The following is a 19,656-nucleotide window of genomic DNA, read 5'->3' on the forward strand; positions in this document are numbered from 1 at the left end:
TTCATAGCCACTCTTCTGTTGAGGTTTCCCACTAATAGGAGCAGCAGCACTGAAGGTGGTCTTACTGGCTGAGATGCTTAGTAATAAGGCAATCTGTGGGGAGCAGCTAATGATAATTAGCCTGGTGCTCTCCTCTGGAGATGCTCAACTGCATACATTTCCATGGGTGGAGGAAAAATTTAACATAGCCGAAAGATGGCCATCACTCATTCACTCCAATGGAAGCAATTGCTGTGCATGTTACTTCACCATAGACATGTGTGTGTGTGTGTGTGTGTGTGTGTGTGTGTGTGTGTGTGTATGTATGTAAGTATGTGTGCTTGTCTGTAGGGGCATGATCGAAGCTGGATGAACTTGAGTGTGTATGTGTGGATATGTGCTTGCACGCGCGCATGTGTGTTTCTTTCCCTGAGTGGTAGCGCTAGGGGCTTAGGTAAGGAAGTGACTTTGTGTCTGTGTGCCTGTCTGTTTGTTGGAGTGTACATGTGAATGAATCTGTGAGTGTTTCCATATGTCACATCAAGTATGCGGGAGAAGGGGTTGTTTAATGTTTGTGTGCGTGCGTGCGTGCGTGTGTGTGTGTGTGTGTGTGTGTGTGTGTGTGTGTGTGTATACTTGCATGTGTGTGCATGGGTGTTTGAAAATAAGTGTGTGAGTGTAGGGGGTGCCTTTGACATCAAGATGCATGGTCCACTAGGGTAAATACTACTGCTGTCACTGGTCTCAGAGCACTGTGTTAAAAAGTATGATTCAGAGATATTAATAATGTGGTCTTCCACACTGCAGTCATTGCTGTCTCTGAATCGCATTTTCTCTTGGTCATGTATGTTGACCTACCTGTGATACACAATTTACGTGAGTTCTGAGATTTTTTCTGAATCCTAAGGTCTATTGGAGGAGAGTAGTACCTATCTGTACTCTTGCATATCATACATATACACACACACACACACACACACACACACACACACACACATATATATATATATATATATATATATATATATATATATATATATACCAGTAATACAAAATATTGATAGATACATTACTCAGTTCCATCTAAAATTAGTACTTATTATAAGGAGAAGGAAAGCATTCATTTCTTTCAAAAATATCTATCTGGATATCTGTCTGTGATTCCTTGCATGTATGTTTGGTAAATAAAACATACCAACATAGGGTTTCAACAGTCAAGCTTCTTGAAAACCAGTAGGTCATAGACTTGACATTCTGTACATATAAACCTATAAAACCATTGTCTGAGGAGAACAGTTCTCAAATGGGCTTCCACTATGACTTGCAGAGTTATGTCTAGATGAAGTTATAAACAAACAAAGCCTGTCATAGTTTTGTCCATAGGTAAAACATAAGATAAAGTATTTGCACACTCAGCTGCACCCCACTTGAGAGAGTTTGCCCCATATCTACTTATTTTAAATACACACACACACACACACACACACACACACACACACACACACACACACACACACACACACACACACACACACACACACACACACACACACACACACACACACACACACACACACACACACACACACACACACACACACACACTAACTTTGTACTTCACAACTGTGTAGAAAGGTGAAAAGTACAAAAAACTGTGTCTCCCTTCCAGCACTGTAAAAGAAACAATGCCAGCAAGGAGTTTCTGTGACAAACTGTGATGAATGAGGTGCATCTCATCCAGTTGTACATCCTTGTCCACTTTACACTCATAGCCGGCCTTAGGCATAGGCCAACTAGGCGGCTGCCTAGGGCGCCACTCTACTAGGGGTGCTTTTCTAGGATTTATTTGGTCTAGGTAGACCAGGATGGGGGCAGCAGGTGGTGTGGTGGTGGTGGGGGGCGCCATGGAGTTCTTTTGTCTAGGGCACCAGTTGACCTAAGTCCGCTCCTACACCTAACCACTAGTAGGGAAGCCATTACATGGCTTACATATAGAAAGAACAGAAAGAGGCATTTTGCACACACTGTAGGCAGGTGAGATTTACCTCACTAAGCATTGAGAAAAGGACATTACAACAATTAATGAGAGTTTGTTTGTTTGTGTCTTTCGGCTTTTCCCGGTTAGGGGTCACCACAGTGGAACTCCGGTCCGCTAATGATTGGCAGTAGATTTTTACGTACTGGCTTACTGGGCCTAACGCACAACCTTCAACGAAGGAACACCCATTCACGCATGTCACTACACAGAAGATGCTCTAACTGAGAGGCGACAACTCTACCGCAGCACCACCACCGCAAAACAACAATTAATGAGAGTAAGAATGAAAAAAAAATGAGATGACATGACAAATCTGGGTACTTGACTCTGGTGATGCTTCTCAGAGAGAAAAAAGTTATGATGGTGGCTGACAGCAGATCTTTAAAGGACGGATCATTGCCATAAGCAATGCCGGGATTCCACTCTTTTTGGGAAATACACAAAAGGCACTCGTCCAGCATAAACCAGTGAGAAAAAAAAAAACAAACATATCCCCAACTCACTGGCTACCCTCATTCACATCGCACTACAGTTTTATTTTGATTTATGGCATAAGACCCTTCAAAATAATTCCAGTCAGACCTTAAATGTGACAACTTGTATTCTTATAAAACTTACAGGATGCGCAAACCATTTAATACCTTATTTTCTCAAAAAGTTGCTATTTTTAAATCTCTTATTTTGGCCTCCATTACAGGAGGTTTAAGGTATCACACACTGAAAACTCCATCTTGGATGGGATTTTCTTGTAGTATTTATTTCAGTGTTATCCAACTCTCTCTCTCTCTCTCGGTAAATCAAACATATTACTTAACTTTCCTTTAACAATGATTTTGCCTCTGAAATAACAATATTAAATAAAACAACAGAAGAAAATCAACGTGTCCATGACCAAGCTTTTATTCTGGCAAAAAAGTGATCAAATACTTTGCTGTAATTATGGGTTATCCTGCAAAATATCACATTTCCATAAAATAAGTTCCATTTGGAACGATAATAACCCTACATAACAGCCTTCTGTTATGCTCAGAAAAGGGTATTTTAACTCATATAGTACTGTATAACTGATGTACTTTTTCAAATATTCTAAGAGGATTTAGGCAGGCGTCACCATTTAGTTTAACAGTATTGTGTTTTTACCACTAGAAACACATTTAAGGGTGAGCTTACGGTTTTGTATATGCAGTGGAATCATTTGCTTTGAAAAGAGTTTAGTGCAAAACATTTATAAGGCAATGCTCTTAACATTTATGAATTTCAGTAAGTTAACTGAATTTCTTTTTCCATAAAATCTTTTTTAACTCTTTTTCTCAAATTTGTTACGTCATATGTGTACTTCCTTGACTTCTAGGTCAACTTGAAATATTACTTAAATTTTGGGTAGGAGGCAAAACGGCTCATGTGCTCTCTCTTGTGGCAAATCTTAGCCATTGCAGACCTATTCTCAGATCAGACTGTTCTGAAAAGCTGGCACATAAATAAATGACTGCACACTTGGCTTCACCCATAGTTCTCTGTTTCCACTTTTCAAGCTCTGCTGACTCCACCTTCAGTACTGATTTCTTCTGCAAACAGGAAGTATTTGTTTGTTTTTTTAAGCCACATTACAAGGGAAGTGTTTTGGGTTGTAGAACCTGTTTACTGGACATCTAGGCTATTATTTCTTTATATCTTCCTTTCTCAGCAAAATACATGCAAGATGGCTGAAGATTTTGATTTTTTTAACTCTGCAACTGGGATTAGTGCTGCTGGAGAAGTGGACCCAGCTGCAGCTTTTCTAGCCCAACAGGAAAGTGAGATTGCTGGGATTGAAAGTGATGATGTGGGTTTTGGGTTTGGAGTCACAGAAAAAGAAGGAGGATTCCTACAGCATCAGGACAGCTATGGTAAGTGATTTTTTATGAATGTGAAGTCTGACCACGTAGCTTTGTTGGAAAATGGTCACCCATCCAGAACTGACTAGAACAGTCTGGAAATCATTTACTTGGTTTTATTTTGTCATATGTGCGTATATATAAATATGAATTACTTTACTTACTCCCAAGTGTACTGCCCAGAAAGTCACGTTCTGCCTGAAGTAAAAGTAGTGTATAAATACTGTTCATTACATTGTATTCCTGCAGTGTTGGTGACATTTTGTGTGTGTGTGTGTGTGTGTGTGTGTGTGTGTGTGTGTGGGGGGGGGGGGGTGCTGATTTTGTAAAGAAGGGATTGATAGTAACTGACAGCTGATATCAAATAGTGAATTAAATGTGTGGGGTTGTGTTTTTTTTTTTTGTTACAACACACATTGATCAGTATTTCAAAAAGGTAGCAAGACTAATTTGATTAAAATGATATAATAACTGTTTTTATTTAGGCGAACAGTAAATTGTAAACACTTGGTTAAAGGCAGCTAATATTTTATTTTATATTTGTTTACTGGGGTAGCCCACTAATAACAACTGACGATTTGCAGGTACTGCCCTGATTAAGTAATTTATGAAGAAGAAAAGTGTGGAACACAGAGGCAGTAATCTGTACCAATAAAAAAAATAACATAAATTAATATGCAACAAAACTGTTTTTATTTAGGTGAACAGTAAATTGTAAACACTTGGTTAAAGGCAGCTAATATTTTATTTTATATTTGTTTACTGGGGTAGCCCACTAATAACAACTGACGATTTGCAGATACTGCCCTGATTAAGTAATTTATGAAGAAGAAAAATGTGGAACACAGAGGTAGTAATCTGTACCTATCAAAAAAAATTAACATAAATTAACAATATGTAACAAAATCCAAACAGTAGCAAGTAATACATTAATTCAGTTAGATGAGATTTATTAGTAGATCAGTTTATAAGAGCTAGAGTTCTTTTTGCATCCAGTTTTGTACATTTACACAAGAAATGCTTAAGTATGGCAATGGCTGCACTAAAAGTGAAGCAAATTCCTTAGCTAAAATAGCCCACCAAGTTACTATGCCCCACTAGAATAAAATGTAGAAAGGTTACTGTAAACTGTTTGCAATATGACTCGGACAGAGGGTGGCACGTTTGCAGAATTTTTACACCATGGTTAAGGACTGCAATTATTTATTTTTTTCTGCTCTAAGAGTCTGGAATACTTGTGGTTGTCATGTGAGCAACAGAAATGATTTTTTTTTTTGTTATGGTTCCTTAACCTCCCCTCTCTGATGAAATACTGTGTTATGAAATTGTTCCGAGACATACATGTTGTCTCTCCAGTTAAGGACGTTGTTGACATACTCTTTACTGCAGCTGAAGAATTCCCACCTGCTCAAGTCTATAGACTAATCAATACTAGGAAATGCTGCTTTAAGGGAAGAGACTCTCTCTTCCCTCTGAGGAAAGATAACATACTGTTCATTAGCCCTTAAGGCCATTCCTTTGATTGGCTGCTGTTCATTCTGTGGTCACTAACAGTACATATAGCCACACTACCACTGCAACAGTGAGTCAGTTTTATTTGATAACCAATTTGACAGTTAGTTAAGCTCCTTTCTAGATGTATTAGGTTAGTCACCTTTCAAAATCTGAACAGGGCCTATGAGGGCTCAAGTAACATGTAGATCTATCCAGTGTTCTGAAACCTGAGAAAAGTCTTAATGAGACCTGTAGATATACCATGCTGTATGTTTATATGTGCATCACAGACTCTGTAGTGTTGTTAAACAATGTAATCCTTTTTGCATTCCAGATGTAAGGACTACAAAGCTAAGTACTTGCATCTTCACAAAACTTGTCGCTGCAAATTTCACAGCTTTTCTTCATAGCTGTAGTGGCCTGTTAGATTTTTTTTCATTAGAGTCCTGTGATGTAGTTATAGAGATGGAAAAAAGTAGGTCCTTATTTATGCTGTGGATTCCCCTGAGGGCCCCAAGAAACGTTTTTGAAAAAAATTCTCATAACATTTAGAAATGTAGCTGTTGTACAGTGGCATTCTGATCTTGCAATCCCACCAACTGTTCCTTGAAAGGATATTGCAGTGGCTGTGTGATTACAAACTTCTGCCATGATAAATATGTGTCTTTAGACTGAAAATTCTGATTGGTGCACTTATTTTCCCCTGCTCTAAATGCATATTTTGAATACTGTTGTGTCGGGCATGCAGCTTTTGTTTCTTTAAATGTTTTCCCCATTTTACTCTTACTAGCTACCTATTCTGATTTCACATCTCTATCCACTTTTGGTTGACCATGAAAGCATCTATGGGTCATAATGGCCATCATTTTGGTGAGTTCCTTGGTCATCACCGAAACCCAAGTTGTAGTCCATCCATAGCTAAAATATTTTTCTGCCTTAAGGCTAGTGTTTGAAACTGAGGAGAAGGAGCTGGTGATATGTACAAGGATTTGCCAAGGGTATACTGTTGCATACAGAAGGCTCAGTACTGGGCCAATTGAGCATTTTGCCTTTTTGTCTTGCTAACTTCCCCTGTCCACACACACTTCACTAGTACATCTTGAGCGTTCTTATTTATTTTGAGGATGTTCGTGTTTACAAAACCTTTTCACTTGTACTGAGCATGGTACGTTTTTGTGTTACTTATCAAAGTTGTGTGTTTGTGTTCACAATAACTTGGGTGTTGAACCTGTACATTACCAGCTGTGAAGCATGCTTCATATTTTTGCTGTTTGATGGGCAGTAAGTGCTGCCTTCCCACATATAGCTGCTTCTAAGGGGGACAGAAGAGCTCCTTTGCATATCCAGCCACCATCAGTGGAGATAGGCTGTGTATTGTTCTGCCTCCTCAGCAACCCAAGCAATGCCTCTCCTCTATTCCCAGTTAGGGCAACACCCCCTTATGTCTCCCCAGCATGTATTCTTCCCTTGCCACACCTCAGAAGTCTGAGCCACTAATCAAACCAGGATCATTTGGGCTTTATCTGTCTGTGTCACAGTGTGGCTATACAAAATCAGTAAGTTAAATGTTTATCATATGGATCACTGTTGTAGAAGTGTGGACTACTGGTCTTCTGCCAAAAAAGGTGTGACCTCTGGCTAGATTTCCAGAACTTTGAATCCTTCCACCATTACTGGATGGATGTTCATATCCATGGGACATCAGCATGTTCCCAGCATAAAGTGGGCATTACCTTTTGCCATTTTCACTTCTTTTTTGCTACAGTATGATTCACAAGACTTATATGCATAGCATCATCAGTCTGGTATTTCTGTGTATTGCAGAGCTGGTAGAGGAGTACTCCTTTGGGGAACACTTTTTTGACAATTACAGGTAAATAACTTTGTATTACTTAAGGTTTTAGGTTAGATGACCATCATGTGTTTAGGGCATGTCCCCCCTCAGAAAACGTTAACAAGTGTGTATGTGATGGAGAAATCCCTTACAAAATAATTACACCTATTATGTGTTCAGTTCAGCACCAGAACACAACATCTTCAGTTGTAATATTTATGCTGTTTTTATCAGAAAGAGGTGGAGGGAGCTTCTCCTCTAGGATTGTCTAGAAAAGAGGCTTGAGGTCTTGGTTTATGTGATTACCATGTCCTCTGTCATTTCTTTGCTAGGAGTGGGTGTTCCCTAAAACAAAAAATTGCTCAAAAGAGAAGAAATAGATAGAGACTGGAAGTAATGCTTTAGCCCTAGAGCATCTTCTTAGGTTTGAAGTCAGTAGGGCTAAAGAGGCATTTTTATAGCCTTGGGCCCAGGCAAGTGCATTTTCACAAGTCTCTGTTATTGCGCCTCAGGATGCCAGCATACCATTGGAATCTAGTTCATCCTCTTGAGCCTAAAGTCTTACACAAGAGATCAGTCTGGATAGCCTCCTGCAGGGATCTAAGTCTTTTATGCCCAGTTTGTTACTGTTTAAAGGAGAAAACAAGGCTTCCTTTTTCCATCTCCATGAAGTCACCCACACTCAGAAGGTGAAGGCTAGGAATGCCAGTCTATGAACCCAGACCTCTGAGGCAGTCACCCTATTGAAGAGCGCACACATATATCCAGTCATATGTCAGCCCTCTTGCAGGCCCCTGTATCTAAGGCAGCAGGTGTGTACTTGTCACCTTTTCGGGACTGGTTTCAGTCAGCTCAGGATTTCATGCATTGTGTTTGGAACTTGCTGTTGCCATAGTACCAGCCATCTGTTGGGCATCTTCTCCATAAAAATGAAGAGAAGCCATCTACCAGGGAGTCAGATTCTGAGAAGGAGGACCTGATCTACGTTTCCCTCTTCACTTTGACATATATGTCAACTATACCATGTCTTCTGCTTTTTTTCAACAGAGTGCCCATCATTTGGGAACACCTTACATAAAATGAGTGATCATTCAAGTGGGAGGCAAAAGAAGGTCTCAGATGCCTAGAAACATTACTATGATCTTCTGGGTTTGAATGCTTCTAAACCAGTTGCTATTCATCCCGTCTTAAAGGCTTTGCAGGATGCATTTGTAGTTGCATCTGTGGAACAAGACTCCAACCTCCTTCCCTGAAGAAACTTGACCATTTTTATAGCATCCAGGATTCTCAGAAATATTTGTACAGAAAACCTATAGAAGATCCAGTGTCAGTGTCCCTGCATCCCAGAAATGAGTCAAAACTGGTTCCAGACCTAACACACTTCCCAGTGAGCAGGCAAGCTTGATATTTATTCAGTTATTTATACTTTGATGACCACATTAGTCCTACTGGGTCAATGACCTCTTTTCAGGGGAGACCAAAGGTTGTATTCATACTGACTAAGGGAAATTTGGCCAGGGAACTTCTACCTTTTACCTATATACTGTAGTGGGTTGAAGGCTGGCTGTAGTATGGAGAATGATGGTGATGCTATATTGGTAACAGTGGTTGCTTATCCTGTTATTGAAGAAGTAGAAGAAGTAGTCTTCATTATAACTCTAACTACTGATGGATTACCTTAGGAAAATTTGAAGCAATTTTTTTTTTTTCTGGAGGTTGAACCCTGTGATAAAAATGCGGAAGCATAGACTCAAATTATGGATAAGGTTAATACTAACAACTGCAAAAATTAGGAAGTGATGTCTGATATGTGGAAACGTAAGGCGATGACTGAAAGGTTCATTTTGGAATCAAACTCTGAACTGCAAACAGGAGAAAAACATGGTGGTGTTCAATTACATGCTTCACCCATTAAAAAAAAAAGACAGCCATCACCAAACATTGCTTCTTTTGGTGAGAAATATTTACCAGTTAATATGTATTTCAGCAAAGAATACTGAACCTATAAATAGGTGTGATATATGGGACAATTTGGTGGAACGGTCAGGTGTTAAAGTGCAAGATGTAAAAACCTTTGTCCATGCTGGTAAATTTTGCAAACTGACTTTTGAAGAACTTTTCTTGCAAACTGAGACATTGCAAAACTGTAACGGGGAATACAATGTTACATTTGGTGTTAATGTTCCTAAAAAATAAATAAATAAAAAAAGACTCTTGTACAGTTTCTCTCAGCTGAAATTACTCCTGATGCTATTCATATTTATTTTTCTAAGCATTGCAAAGTTGTACGTGAAGTTAAAAAATTGTATGACTAGCATGGTCTCTGGGATAGTGCTTGGGAAGCCATTGTTACTGTATAAGAAAATAATGATACTTTATGTCATATTCCTGCTGTGATTCACAATAACTGATATAAGGCTAATGTGACATATAAAGGTCAGCCAAAATAATGTGATTTTTTTTTTGTGGGTCTTACTTGCATTTAATAAGTGCACATGGCAAGAAAAAATAGTCAGTGTGGGGAGGTTGGTCATACTGTGAAAACACTGTAGTATTTTGTATGAAATATAAAATTCAAGAGCTTTTCCGATTTACATTTTCCTGATTTAAAAGATATTAAAAAAAAAAAAGAGGTAGACATTTTTAAATGGGTACATTCTAATGGGCTTTCTAATGATGCAGTATTGCCTAATAATGGAGTTAAATCAGTTTATGTGCTAGTGTTAGAGATTCTGATGATAAGAAAATAATTAAGTATGGAGATGAAATGGGTGCTGATGGTGGTGGGAATTATAATGAGCAGCCTGCCTCAACTGGAAAAATGGTACGCAAAAGGAAAATAAAACAAGGTAATTAAAAAATAAATAAAGCAAGGTAAGAGACAGAGTAAAGGAATGACTCTATTTTTTGTACCCTAAATGACAACAGTATCTTAAACAATGAGAAGACTACATGTATTAGGCTTTTGTCCCATTACAAAAGCAGATTTTATTGGTTTTGTTGATATAATATGTTTAGATTTACTTAACAGGGTCATAGGTTTATAGATTAGTGCTAGGCTAACTGTGCCTGTGGGCTATTTTAAGCCTAGCCAACTATCCCATGTGAGGATCAAATCATGCACCTTGTTTCTGTAAGGTAAACACCTTAACCTTTATGTTAACCTCCCATCCCTAAATAGAAACAAATGGCATATACATGGGGGAGTGATATGATACAGTTTTTTGACCATGATTTCTGTAGTGGGATTTGCCTTACTATATAAATCCTGTTATTTTTCGCTGGTTAGTATTATAGGCATTCCTAGAAGGCTTTTGATTTGTGACTTTTCTATGAACATAGGCCCTGCTTGGGTGATGTGTACTTAAGTTCATAATGCCTTGAAAAGCAGAAGTGTTTTTATGTATTATTACCTTATGTGACTGTTAATACTGATATTGTTCTAACAGGTGATTTAAACTGTCACTTAAGGAAAATTAATGGTAAAGCTTGATGTTAAACTCTTTGGTGATATTCTTAAATATGGACATTTTTAGTGTTAGGGCCAAGTATAGGTTATGCTTACAAAAGAAGGACGCTATAAATGCTGAAAACTGAAATTTATTATTTTGCTTTTTCTGATAACCTTTAATTAATATAAAGTGAGAAATTGGTAGTGTATTTTACTGATCATAATTTAATTCTGTTTGTGATTTAAAAAAATACTTAAATATTTCTGATGGAAACAGGTTTAAAGAAGTGTAATGAATACACACTTCAGAGTGGCAAGCATAATTTGAACTTTTGCGGAAACTGTTAATATGTTACATTTTTATTCTTCTTGGACATCTTCATGGATCCAAATGGAGAGATGGTAAGTCATCACGCAAGGGGTAGTATTGCTGAAATTGAATTCATCCTCAAGTCTTGGTGAGTACCTTCACAAGGTGGACTGTGTTTTCACAAAATCTCACCAAGACGACACTGATATATACACTGTATTTGTATAGCATGTATCATGGGCAGAAGTATGTTAAAAATTAAAAAAAGATAGCTGGGTGCAAAAGACCCAGGATAAAAAAGTGCCCAATTCTGGTAGGCACATTGGTGCCAGAACTGGAAAAGATGACAGTGTAGAATCCTCAAAATACAGAAACATTCCTACAATTTGGCCAAGCCCAGGGGAGGATGCCCCCACTGTTGTAGAAGGAATTAGTAGTCCACAAAAAATCACAAAAACTGATGGGCCAAAGAAGAGCCATAAAGACAATAAAGTGGACTATTGAGGATAAGAAAGAAATTGTGTATTGTTACTATTATGCAAAAAGCTCAGCATTTCCAGACACAATATATACAAAATGATTGAGCGAAATTAGAGGAAAGATAAATACTTCCATAAGAAAAACTGTCAGAAGCTTCAAATAAAAATCTGTATTCATTAATACGATTTGATCTGTTTGGAAAAAGAAGCATATGAGGAAGTACAAAAATATAAACAACAAAACCTAGAGATTTTTGAAAAGTATAAAAAAGAAGTATGGACATGGGAAAGAAAGAGAGTTCTGATATGGTGGAATATTCATGCAAAGGAGAAAGCCAAATTAATCCGTATAAAGAAGGCAGCCTTACAGATATTTGAAGAGAAATACAGGTAAAGGCTTCCAGATATCGAAAATTTCACAGTAAAAAATATCACAAACGGGGAATGTATAAAAGAAGATTAGTAAAGTAGAAGTTAAAAAAAATAGAAGTTGAAGTTATGGAGTACTTGCGAAGTGAAGGATTTGGTATAGAAGGTCTAACACAGGTTACATCACAGCATGCTGGAGTGAGTCCCCAAAGTAAGGAGAAGCAGGAAGATCTTGGGACATCTGAAGAAGAAATATGGACACAGGAAAGAAAAAGAGATTTAATATGGTGTAATATTTATGCAAAGGAGAAATTAATCTAACCAATACAAAAAGAGCAGCACCAAATATATTTGAAGAGAAATACAGGCAAAGGAATCCGGACATGGAAAATTTTATATACAAAAACCTAAGAAGACCAAGAGGAAAAGTAGAAAAGGAGATTAGTAATGGAGAAGTTAAAGAAATAGAAACTGAGGTTATGGAGTACCTGCGAAGTGAAGGATTCCATGTAGAAAATCTAATTCAGGAAGCACCACAACAGGATAAAGCAGTGGAAATCCAAATTAAGGGGGAAACCAGTGGAACAGGAAGCAGTTGTTCAGGTGCCATATGAACATATTTTGGAGCCTTCCACAGGAAAGCAGTATAAACATTCACTTGAAGCTGGATAGCAAGGGAAGGAACAGGAATCTGTGGAAACTCTGATGCAGTCAGTGTTGAGGAGTGATAGCCCAGTGAGTTTCCATATGACAGCAATGGATGGCACATAAGGAAATTGAAGAGAATGTGCTCAGGAAGATGCTGTAGAACTTTCTGTAGAATGCCTGCAGGAAATGGAAAACAAAATAATGTGTTCTCAGTTTACAAGAAAATGAGTTAAGAGAAGAGTTGCTTGATTTAATAGACATAGACATATTAAGATCAATGAAAGAAATAGACCGCAGAAAGTCAATAAAACTCAAAAAGTCAGAAGTTTGATAAAACAAATGAACACAGTAATTAGGACTGTCCACAAAGATCCATGCAATGTAACAGGAATAAACAGGATATATTATTGTGCAGCTAAATTAATTGATAAAGTTCTACCACAAGAACACAAGGTAGTGAGGGAAAGGAAGGGGGAAAACGGAACACCATCATGGAAGTATTGAATAGAGAAAACTATAAAGCAATTAAGACAAGAAGTCTAACTGTTAGAGGAGTATAGAAAAGGGAACAGATCAACAAAAATACTAAGAAACGTAGATGTGATAAAAGCAATGTGCAGTATTAGAACAGATCAGGATCAATCATGTAGTATCGCAAGTAACAAACTAAAAATCTCAGCACAGGCAGGAAAAACTTAGAATATAAACAGAAAAATATAAAGGAAAAGGAAAAATAAGCAATTTATTGATGACCCAAAAAAGTTTTATAGAGAATTAGGAAACAAAGTAAAAGGAATTAAAAGACCGCCAAAAAAAAGAAGAAATAGATAATTTTGGAGAAGTATTTATGAATATCCTGTGGAACATAACAAAGATGCTAAATGGATAGAAGTAAAAGAAAGAATAAGAAGTTTAAAGGTACAGGATATGAAATGGGATGAAATAACAGCTGGAGAGATTGAAACAAAGTTAAGAAAAGCCAGTAATTGAAAAAACCTAGACACAGGTGCAGTACCAAACTTTTGGCTAAAAGTATTAACATCTTTGCACGAAGATTTAGCCATGAGTAAGAACTATATGTGCACCCTGAACAGACACCAACCTGGCTAACAACAGGAAAAACAATGCTCCTACTTGAGTAAACCTGCAAACTGCCCTAAAAATTACAGACCAATAACTTGCCTTCCGACGACATATAAGCTATACATGGGAATTGATGCTAACAGAGTTTATAGCCATTTAGAAGAAAACTCATTTATGGCAGTAGAACAAAGGGGCAATAAAAGAAAGTCATATGCAACAAAGGATCATTTGTTGTTAAATAAAGTCATAGTGGAGAACTGTAAAACGGGGAAGAATCTAAGTATGACATGGATTGACTACAAAAAAAGCATTTGATAGCATTCCACATTCATGGATAAAAGAGTGCTTAAAAATTTATATGATACACCCTACACTAATCGACTACATTACAGTGACCATGAAACAGTGGTATACCACTTTGCAATTAAGCCATGATAAAGGACAAATTATTATCCTAGGGAAAAAAATTCAAAGGGGGATATTCCAGGGTAACTGTCTATCACCGCTGCTATTCTGCCTTGCCCATAACCCATTAAATTGTCTACTTAACAGCTTAGGCCATGGCTATAATTTGCCTCCTAGAAAACAACAAAGTGCAAAGACTTCTCATCTTCTCTTTGTTGATGATTTAAAACTGTATAACTCATCAGATGAGGAACTGAAAGCACAACTGCAAGTTGTCAAAATGTTTTCAGATGATATAAGAATGTCATGTGGTCTTGCTAAATGTGCAAAGTCAACCTTTAAAGCAGGGAAACTGCAACACTAGGAAAGCATCAGTTTGGGACAAGAATGTGGTATAAAAGAATTTGAGCAAGAGAAAGTATATAAATATTTGGGAATTGATGAAGGATCAACAATAAATCATGAACAAATGCAAATAAAACTTAGGAGGGAATACTTTAGAAGACTTAAATTAATCCTGAAAACAAAGTCCAAGCTATAAACCAATTTGCTCTTCCTGTCCTAACTTACAGTTTTGGACTGAATGACTGGCCCCAAAACGTGTTGGATAGATTAGATAGGAAAACAGGAAGGATGCTTCATGCTCACCAAATGATTTGTAAAAATCAGTGCATACCAAGACTATATTTTCCCCATTCTGAAGGAGGGATGGCCCTCCTTGAAATTGATTACATGTATAGATCTGCAGTCGTGGGACTCCACACATGTCTGCTTATCTCACAAGATCCAAACGCAGTGAAAGTTTTGAAACATGAGGAGAATAAATCTAAGATGACTTCTCTGCTTCATCTACCAGAAGCATATTGGTGTCAAGCAGGAATGGAAATCAACTCAGAAGTAGATAAAAATCAGGCAGCAACTGAATGTGCCAAAAAACAAAAGAAAGAATATAAGGTGAAGGACCAGATGAGAAGGCAAGAAATGTGGAAAATATAGTTGCAAGTATAGAAAAGTTCTGGAAGAACCTCTTGTTGATCAGAAATGAATGCAGGAATGGTTAAGGAGAGGCAAACTCAAACGAAGAGATAAAAGGTTAATATTGGCGGCCCAAGATAGTGGGCTGGGTACACGTTGGTTTACAAAGTCCATTGAATATGTGGGAGAAACAGACAAATGTAGGTTTTGTAAAACTGAATTGGAAACAGTCACACACCTCGCTGCTGGTTGTGACATACTAATGGAAGAAGGACTGCATACTGAAAGGCATAGTAATATGCAAGATGGTTGCACTGGAGATTGTGCAAACATTATGATATTGAAGTGGCTGAAAAAACACTGAAAATGTGAGCCACAAAGTATCATAGAAAATGATGTTTACATCACATGGGATCATCCATTACCAACAGTTCAAAAGATAGATGCTAGAAAACCGGATATAGTGGTCCGTGAAAAGAAGACAAAACTAGCATTGATCATAGAAATTGCCCTACCCAGTGACTACAGTGTCTTCCCTACAGGGAGACACAAAGTCATAAAATATCAGGATTTGCAGGCAGAAATTAGAGCAATATGGAAAAAAAGATACCCAGACATTCCCAATAGCAGGAGGAGCAATGGGACATATAAAAAATAATCTATAATCTTATTTAGATATGTTACCAATGCATGTAACTCTGTATGGATTGCAGAAGGAGTCATTACTGGGCACATTACAGGTGCTGTGAAGAGTGCTTCTGGGTGACATCAAAGACTGAAACAGTACTAATTTCATGAACTTTAATTGTACTTTGACTTAGGAATGGGGTCCATTCTTGTTGTGGTATTAGAAACCCAAAAGATTTGTTGAAATTAAACAAGACAGAAGTATAAAGATGTTTTTGAAAAGCTAGTGTCGAAATAAACAAAAATGCTGTAATAACATTATCAAATCATATACTCAAGCAGTTCATTATTCTGATTTGAATGAAGCCACAAAGCTTGACAAATTACCTTATATACTTAATAATGAAAGATTCAATTGCTTTACAAACAAAAATACATTGTGCAAAGTACTAAGAAAGCAATACCACCATTTTAGTAAGGTTGATAAAAAAGATTTTTTATTTAATATCTAAATTGAAACAACCTGATGGAATTGTCATTGTATATCAGATAAACAATATAAAATATATACTGACGTTTCTAGAAATTATGTATAAAGGCAATCCTGTATGTAAAAGCAATTGGTGTATGGAGACATTGTCAATTGAGGAAAATGATGTTTAGAGTAAACTGATTTATGTTAGAAGAATTACAGTGTAGTCTTGTTTCATTACCTAAGTATTCCTCCTCAGGTCCAGACAGTCTACATACAGTTTTTATAAAACAATGAGTAAAAAAAAGAATGTTTTTCTTTATGTTTTAAATGAGTGGTTAAATTAAGGAATATTATCTGACGGTTTTCTTAAATTTATTTATAAAAAAGGAGATGTTAAATGTATTTGGAGACCACTCACGCTCAATAATAATTAAATTTTTTTTTGCTGCATCCTACACCATGGATAAAAAAAAGTCTTCCTTAAAATATTGTATATAGGTATACGGTAGTATTAAAGGAAAGTCAGTACAGGATATTTTGGGGGCCGCCATGGTGCAGCGGTTAGCGTTGTTGCCAGACAGCAAGAGGTTCTCCGGTTTGATCCTCTGCTGGGGTGCCTTCTGTGTGGAGTCTGCATGTCCTCTCTGTGGTCGCGTGGGTTTTCTCCGGGTGCTCCGGTTTCCTCCCACATCCCAAAGACATGCTGTAGGTGGATTGGACACTCTAAACTGACCCTAGGCATGAGTGCATGCGTGTGTGTGCCTTCCGTGGAAGGTTGGGCGCCGGGCTGGCAACTCGACACTGTAAAACTCTACTGCCAGTCATGAGCGGACAGGTGATCTGCTGTGGCGACTCCTAACCGGGAAAAAGACGTAGAAGAAGTACAGGATATTCTGCTTCTACATGAGATAATGCATATTGTGAATACTACACATTCTGAAGGTTTGCCTTTTAGCTGTGATATTTAAAAGGCATTTGTTACTATTGCACATGATGCTATTTGTGGTAGGAAAAGTACTTCATAACATTTAGAATAATTTCTGGGTTCGTCCTTTAGTAAATGGTTGGGTTAGTAAACAAATATTGATTAAAAGAATATTAATTAAAAGAGAAGTTAAACAGGAATGCCCTTTAAGTAGGTTAATCTTTAGACTAGTTTTATCTAGTCTATTATCTTGCTGTATTCATCAGTTTGACTATGTATAAATGGAAATAGTACATATCTACTTATATATTTAATGCATGCAGATGATTTTAATCCATCAATCCACAACCCCTTTTTCCCATTTTTTGCACATGGGGTCAGGGTAGTTGATTCTTTGCTATGGTTGGCTTTTTTTTCTCCTTTTATCTCAGTGATCTTGGTTTATTTTTAATTTACAAAGGTTATGATAGCTCTTTTACGTTTAAAATGTACCTGTTACAATGGATAATATTAGTATTTTGGGTATACTCCATGGAAATTAATTAGCAGATAATTTGTGTAATTGTATTCTTAATAAAATGAAAACAATATTATATAATTGACATTCCTTTAAGTTTGCATTTCAAAAAAGTTTGATGTTCTTAGTGTTTCAGTGTTGCAGTCATCACCTGTGGGTTATCCCTGCTGTGGTAGCCCTCGGCTGGCCCGAATACCAATGTCAATGTTTTTGTGTGCTGGCTGCTGTCGCCTGTAGTCTGACGTCAAGTCGTCAGTACTATAAAGCAAGGCACCTGATGTCATTACATCAGTCTTTCTTTCCGTGGAGCCCGTAGCAGAAGCAGTTCGCACAAGTGCCAGTCTGTTGCTACCAGAAGTCGAATTTCAGCAGAAAATGTCTAAAGCTAAGTACCCCGTTGGGGACACTTTTTTCTTGCTCTAACCGATGTCTGAAAAAGTCAACAATTGCCTCACCTGTGCAAAGCAGATCCCACACCGAGACTTTCATTCTTACTGCATCACTTGTTTAGGCCCAGACCACAACGTCCCTCATTGCCGGTTCTGTGTCCTCTTTAATGCGAGAACCATTCGCCATACAGCTCTTTTTGTAGACAATTATTTTCGTATTCAGCAGACATTCTGAAAAAATGTAAAGATAGAGACAGGCCACACAAGGCTAAGCCTTCTGACGACGCTACTGCTAAGCAAGTCATCAGTTCTCCAGAATTCAGTGAGGCACTTTCACAGCCCCTGATGCCCGATTCGCTTTCTACGCAGGCCTCTACCAAGACCCTTTCGGAGTCCTGTATGCCACAGAACTCCATTTCCGAGCGTTTGCTATGGGTCTGGAGCTGCGACTCAGGCACTGGCTTCCAAGGAGGCCATTTGCACTACCGATTCTAGACAAAAATTGACGTCTTCTCTTCCGACTACCGTTTCCCAGAGACCAACAGATTCTCTCAGGCTTCGAAGCCAGGCCACTTCTAGGAAATCTGCTTCTAGCCTCCATCTTACTACTGCTCCCCCACCCCAAACTCAAATGCTTAAAGTGGCGGAGGATCTCATCTCCCTTATCCGAGGTACTCAAGCCCCACTCTAAAAAGGAAAAGGCTTCTTTCTCCAGAAATTATGACAGACCAAGAGACTGAGGAATCTGATTATTCTGCCTTTGAAGAGGAACAACAGCCCTTGACTGTTTATGAGGATTCAGATGCAGAGGAATCCATCCCCTCTGCCTCCCCTCCAGAGGACCTCTCCTTCGGGGAAACCCTTCACTCCCTCGGAACATTTTCAATGGGAATCTCAGGACTACCCATAGTCAAAGAAACGACTTAGAGAGTTTCTGGACCTGCCCCAGCACAAACCCCTGGCCATCCCACCTATTCTAGAAGTGGTGGATGATGTTTTCCTTGAATCCAGTTTAGCCCCTGATGCCCTGCCTCCTGGTCCAGCTAAACCTGACAAGTACTACAGAGTACCGGATTCCACAAATACCTGTACAGGAACCCTGCTGCAAACCCTGAGGTTATTACACTGGGACCCAAAGGAGCTAAGACTAGTTCTGCCAAGAATCCTCTTCCTTCTGACTCCAGAGCTCTGGACAGATGGGGTAAGAAAGTATACACCTCTGCAACCTTAGCTATCAGAACACTCAATTGTCAGCTCCATACGTTAAAATATCAACAACACACTTTGGAACAATTAAAACAGAAGATTGCTACCTCTCCTGATGGTGCCAACTCAAAAGAGCTGGCAGGATTACTATACTCTGCTTGTCAAGTGGCCAAGCACTCATTACAATGTGGATATGATGCCCTAGAAGCCTCTAACAGGGCAGCAGTGACAGTATCTGTTATTAGAAGACATGCATGGCTGAAGGAACAACCTCTCCCTGATCATGTCAAGTCTAAACTTATTGATGCACTCCTACATAAGGAATGCCTGTTTGGGGAAAAAGCAGCAGACGTGCTTAAAAAGAAGGAAGACCAAGCAAAATCTATGCAAACAGTAAAATATTTCTTTCAAGTTCAAAAACCCAGATTCAGCAGGAACTTCCCCTCTAAGCACTGGGCCTTCCCTGCACCCAGCAAACAGAGCTAAAGTAAGCCCCGCAGGGACAGGACATCCAGACCCCTATCCCAGGGCCAGCAAAGAAGCAAACAATGGACCACTTCTGCCTCTAAGGCAGAGAG

General features: G+C 38.3%; 1 protein-coding gene across 2 annotated transcripts in view; it reads left to right on the forward strand.

The window, feature by feature from the left end:
* Positions 1-3,501: 3,501 nt before the first annotated feature.
* Positions 3,502-19,656, forward strand: part of CLTB (clathrin light chain B) — a 528,182-nt gene continuing 512,027 nt past the window's right edge. The window contains exon 1 of one of the 2 annotated variants that reach the window (XM_044069363.1): positions 3,502-3,903. In XM_044069363.1, coding sequence (XP_043925298.1) covers positions 3,717-3,903 — 187 coding nt within the window. In that variant the 5' untranslated portion in view covers positions 3,502-3,716. The remainder of the gene's footprint in view (positions 3,904-19,656) is intronic. The other variant, XM_044069364.1, reaches the window with a different exon arrangement.

This window comes from Protopterus annectens, chromosome 4.part0 (genome assembly GCF_019279795.1).
Source record: "Protopterus annectens isolate FY-2018-M chromosome 4.part0, PAN1.0, whole genome shotgun sequence".
In the NCBI taxonomy this organism is placed as follows: Eukaryota; Metazoa; Chordata; order Ceratodontiformes; family Protopteridae; genus Protopterus; species Protopterus annectens.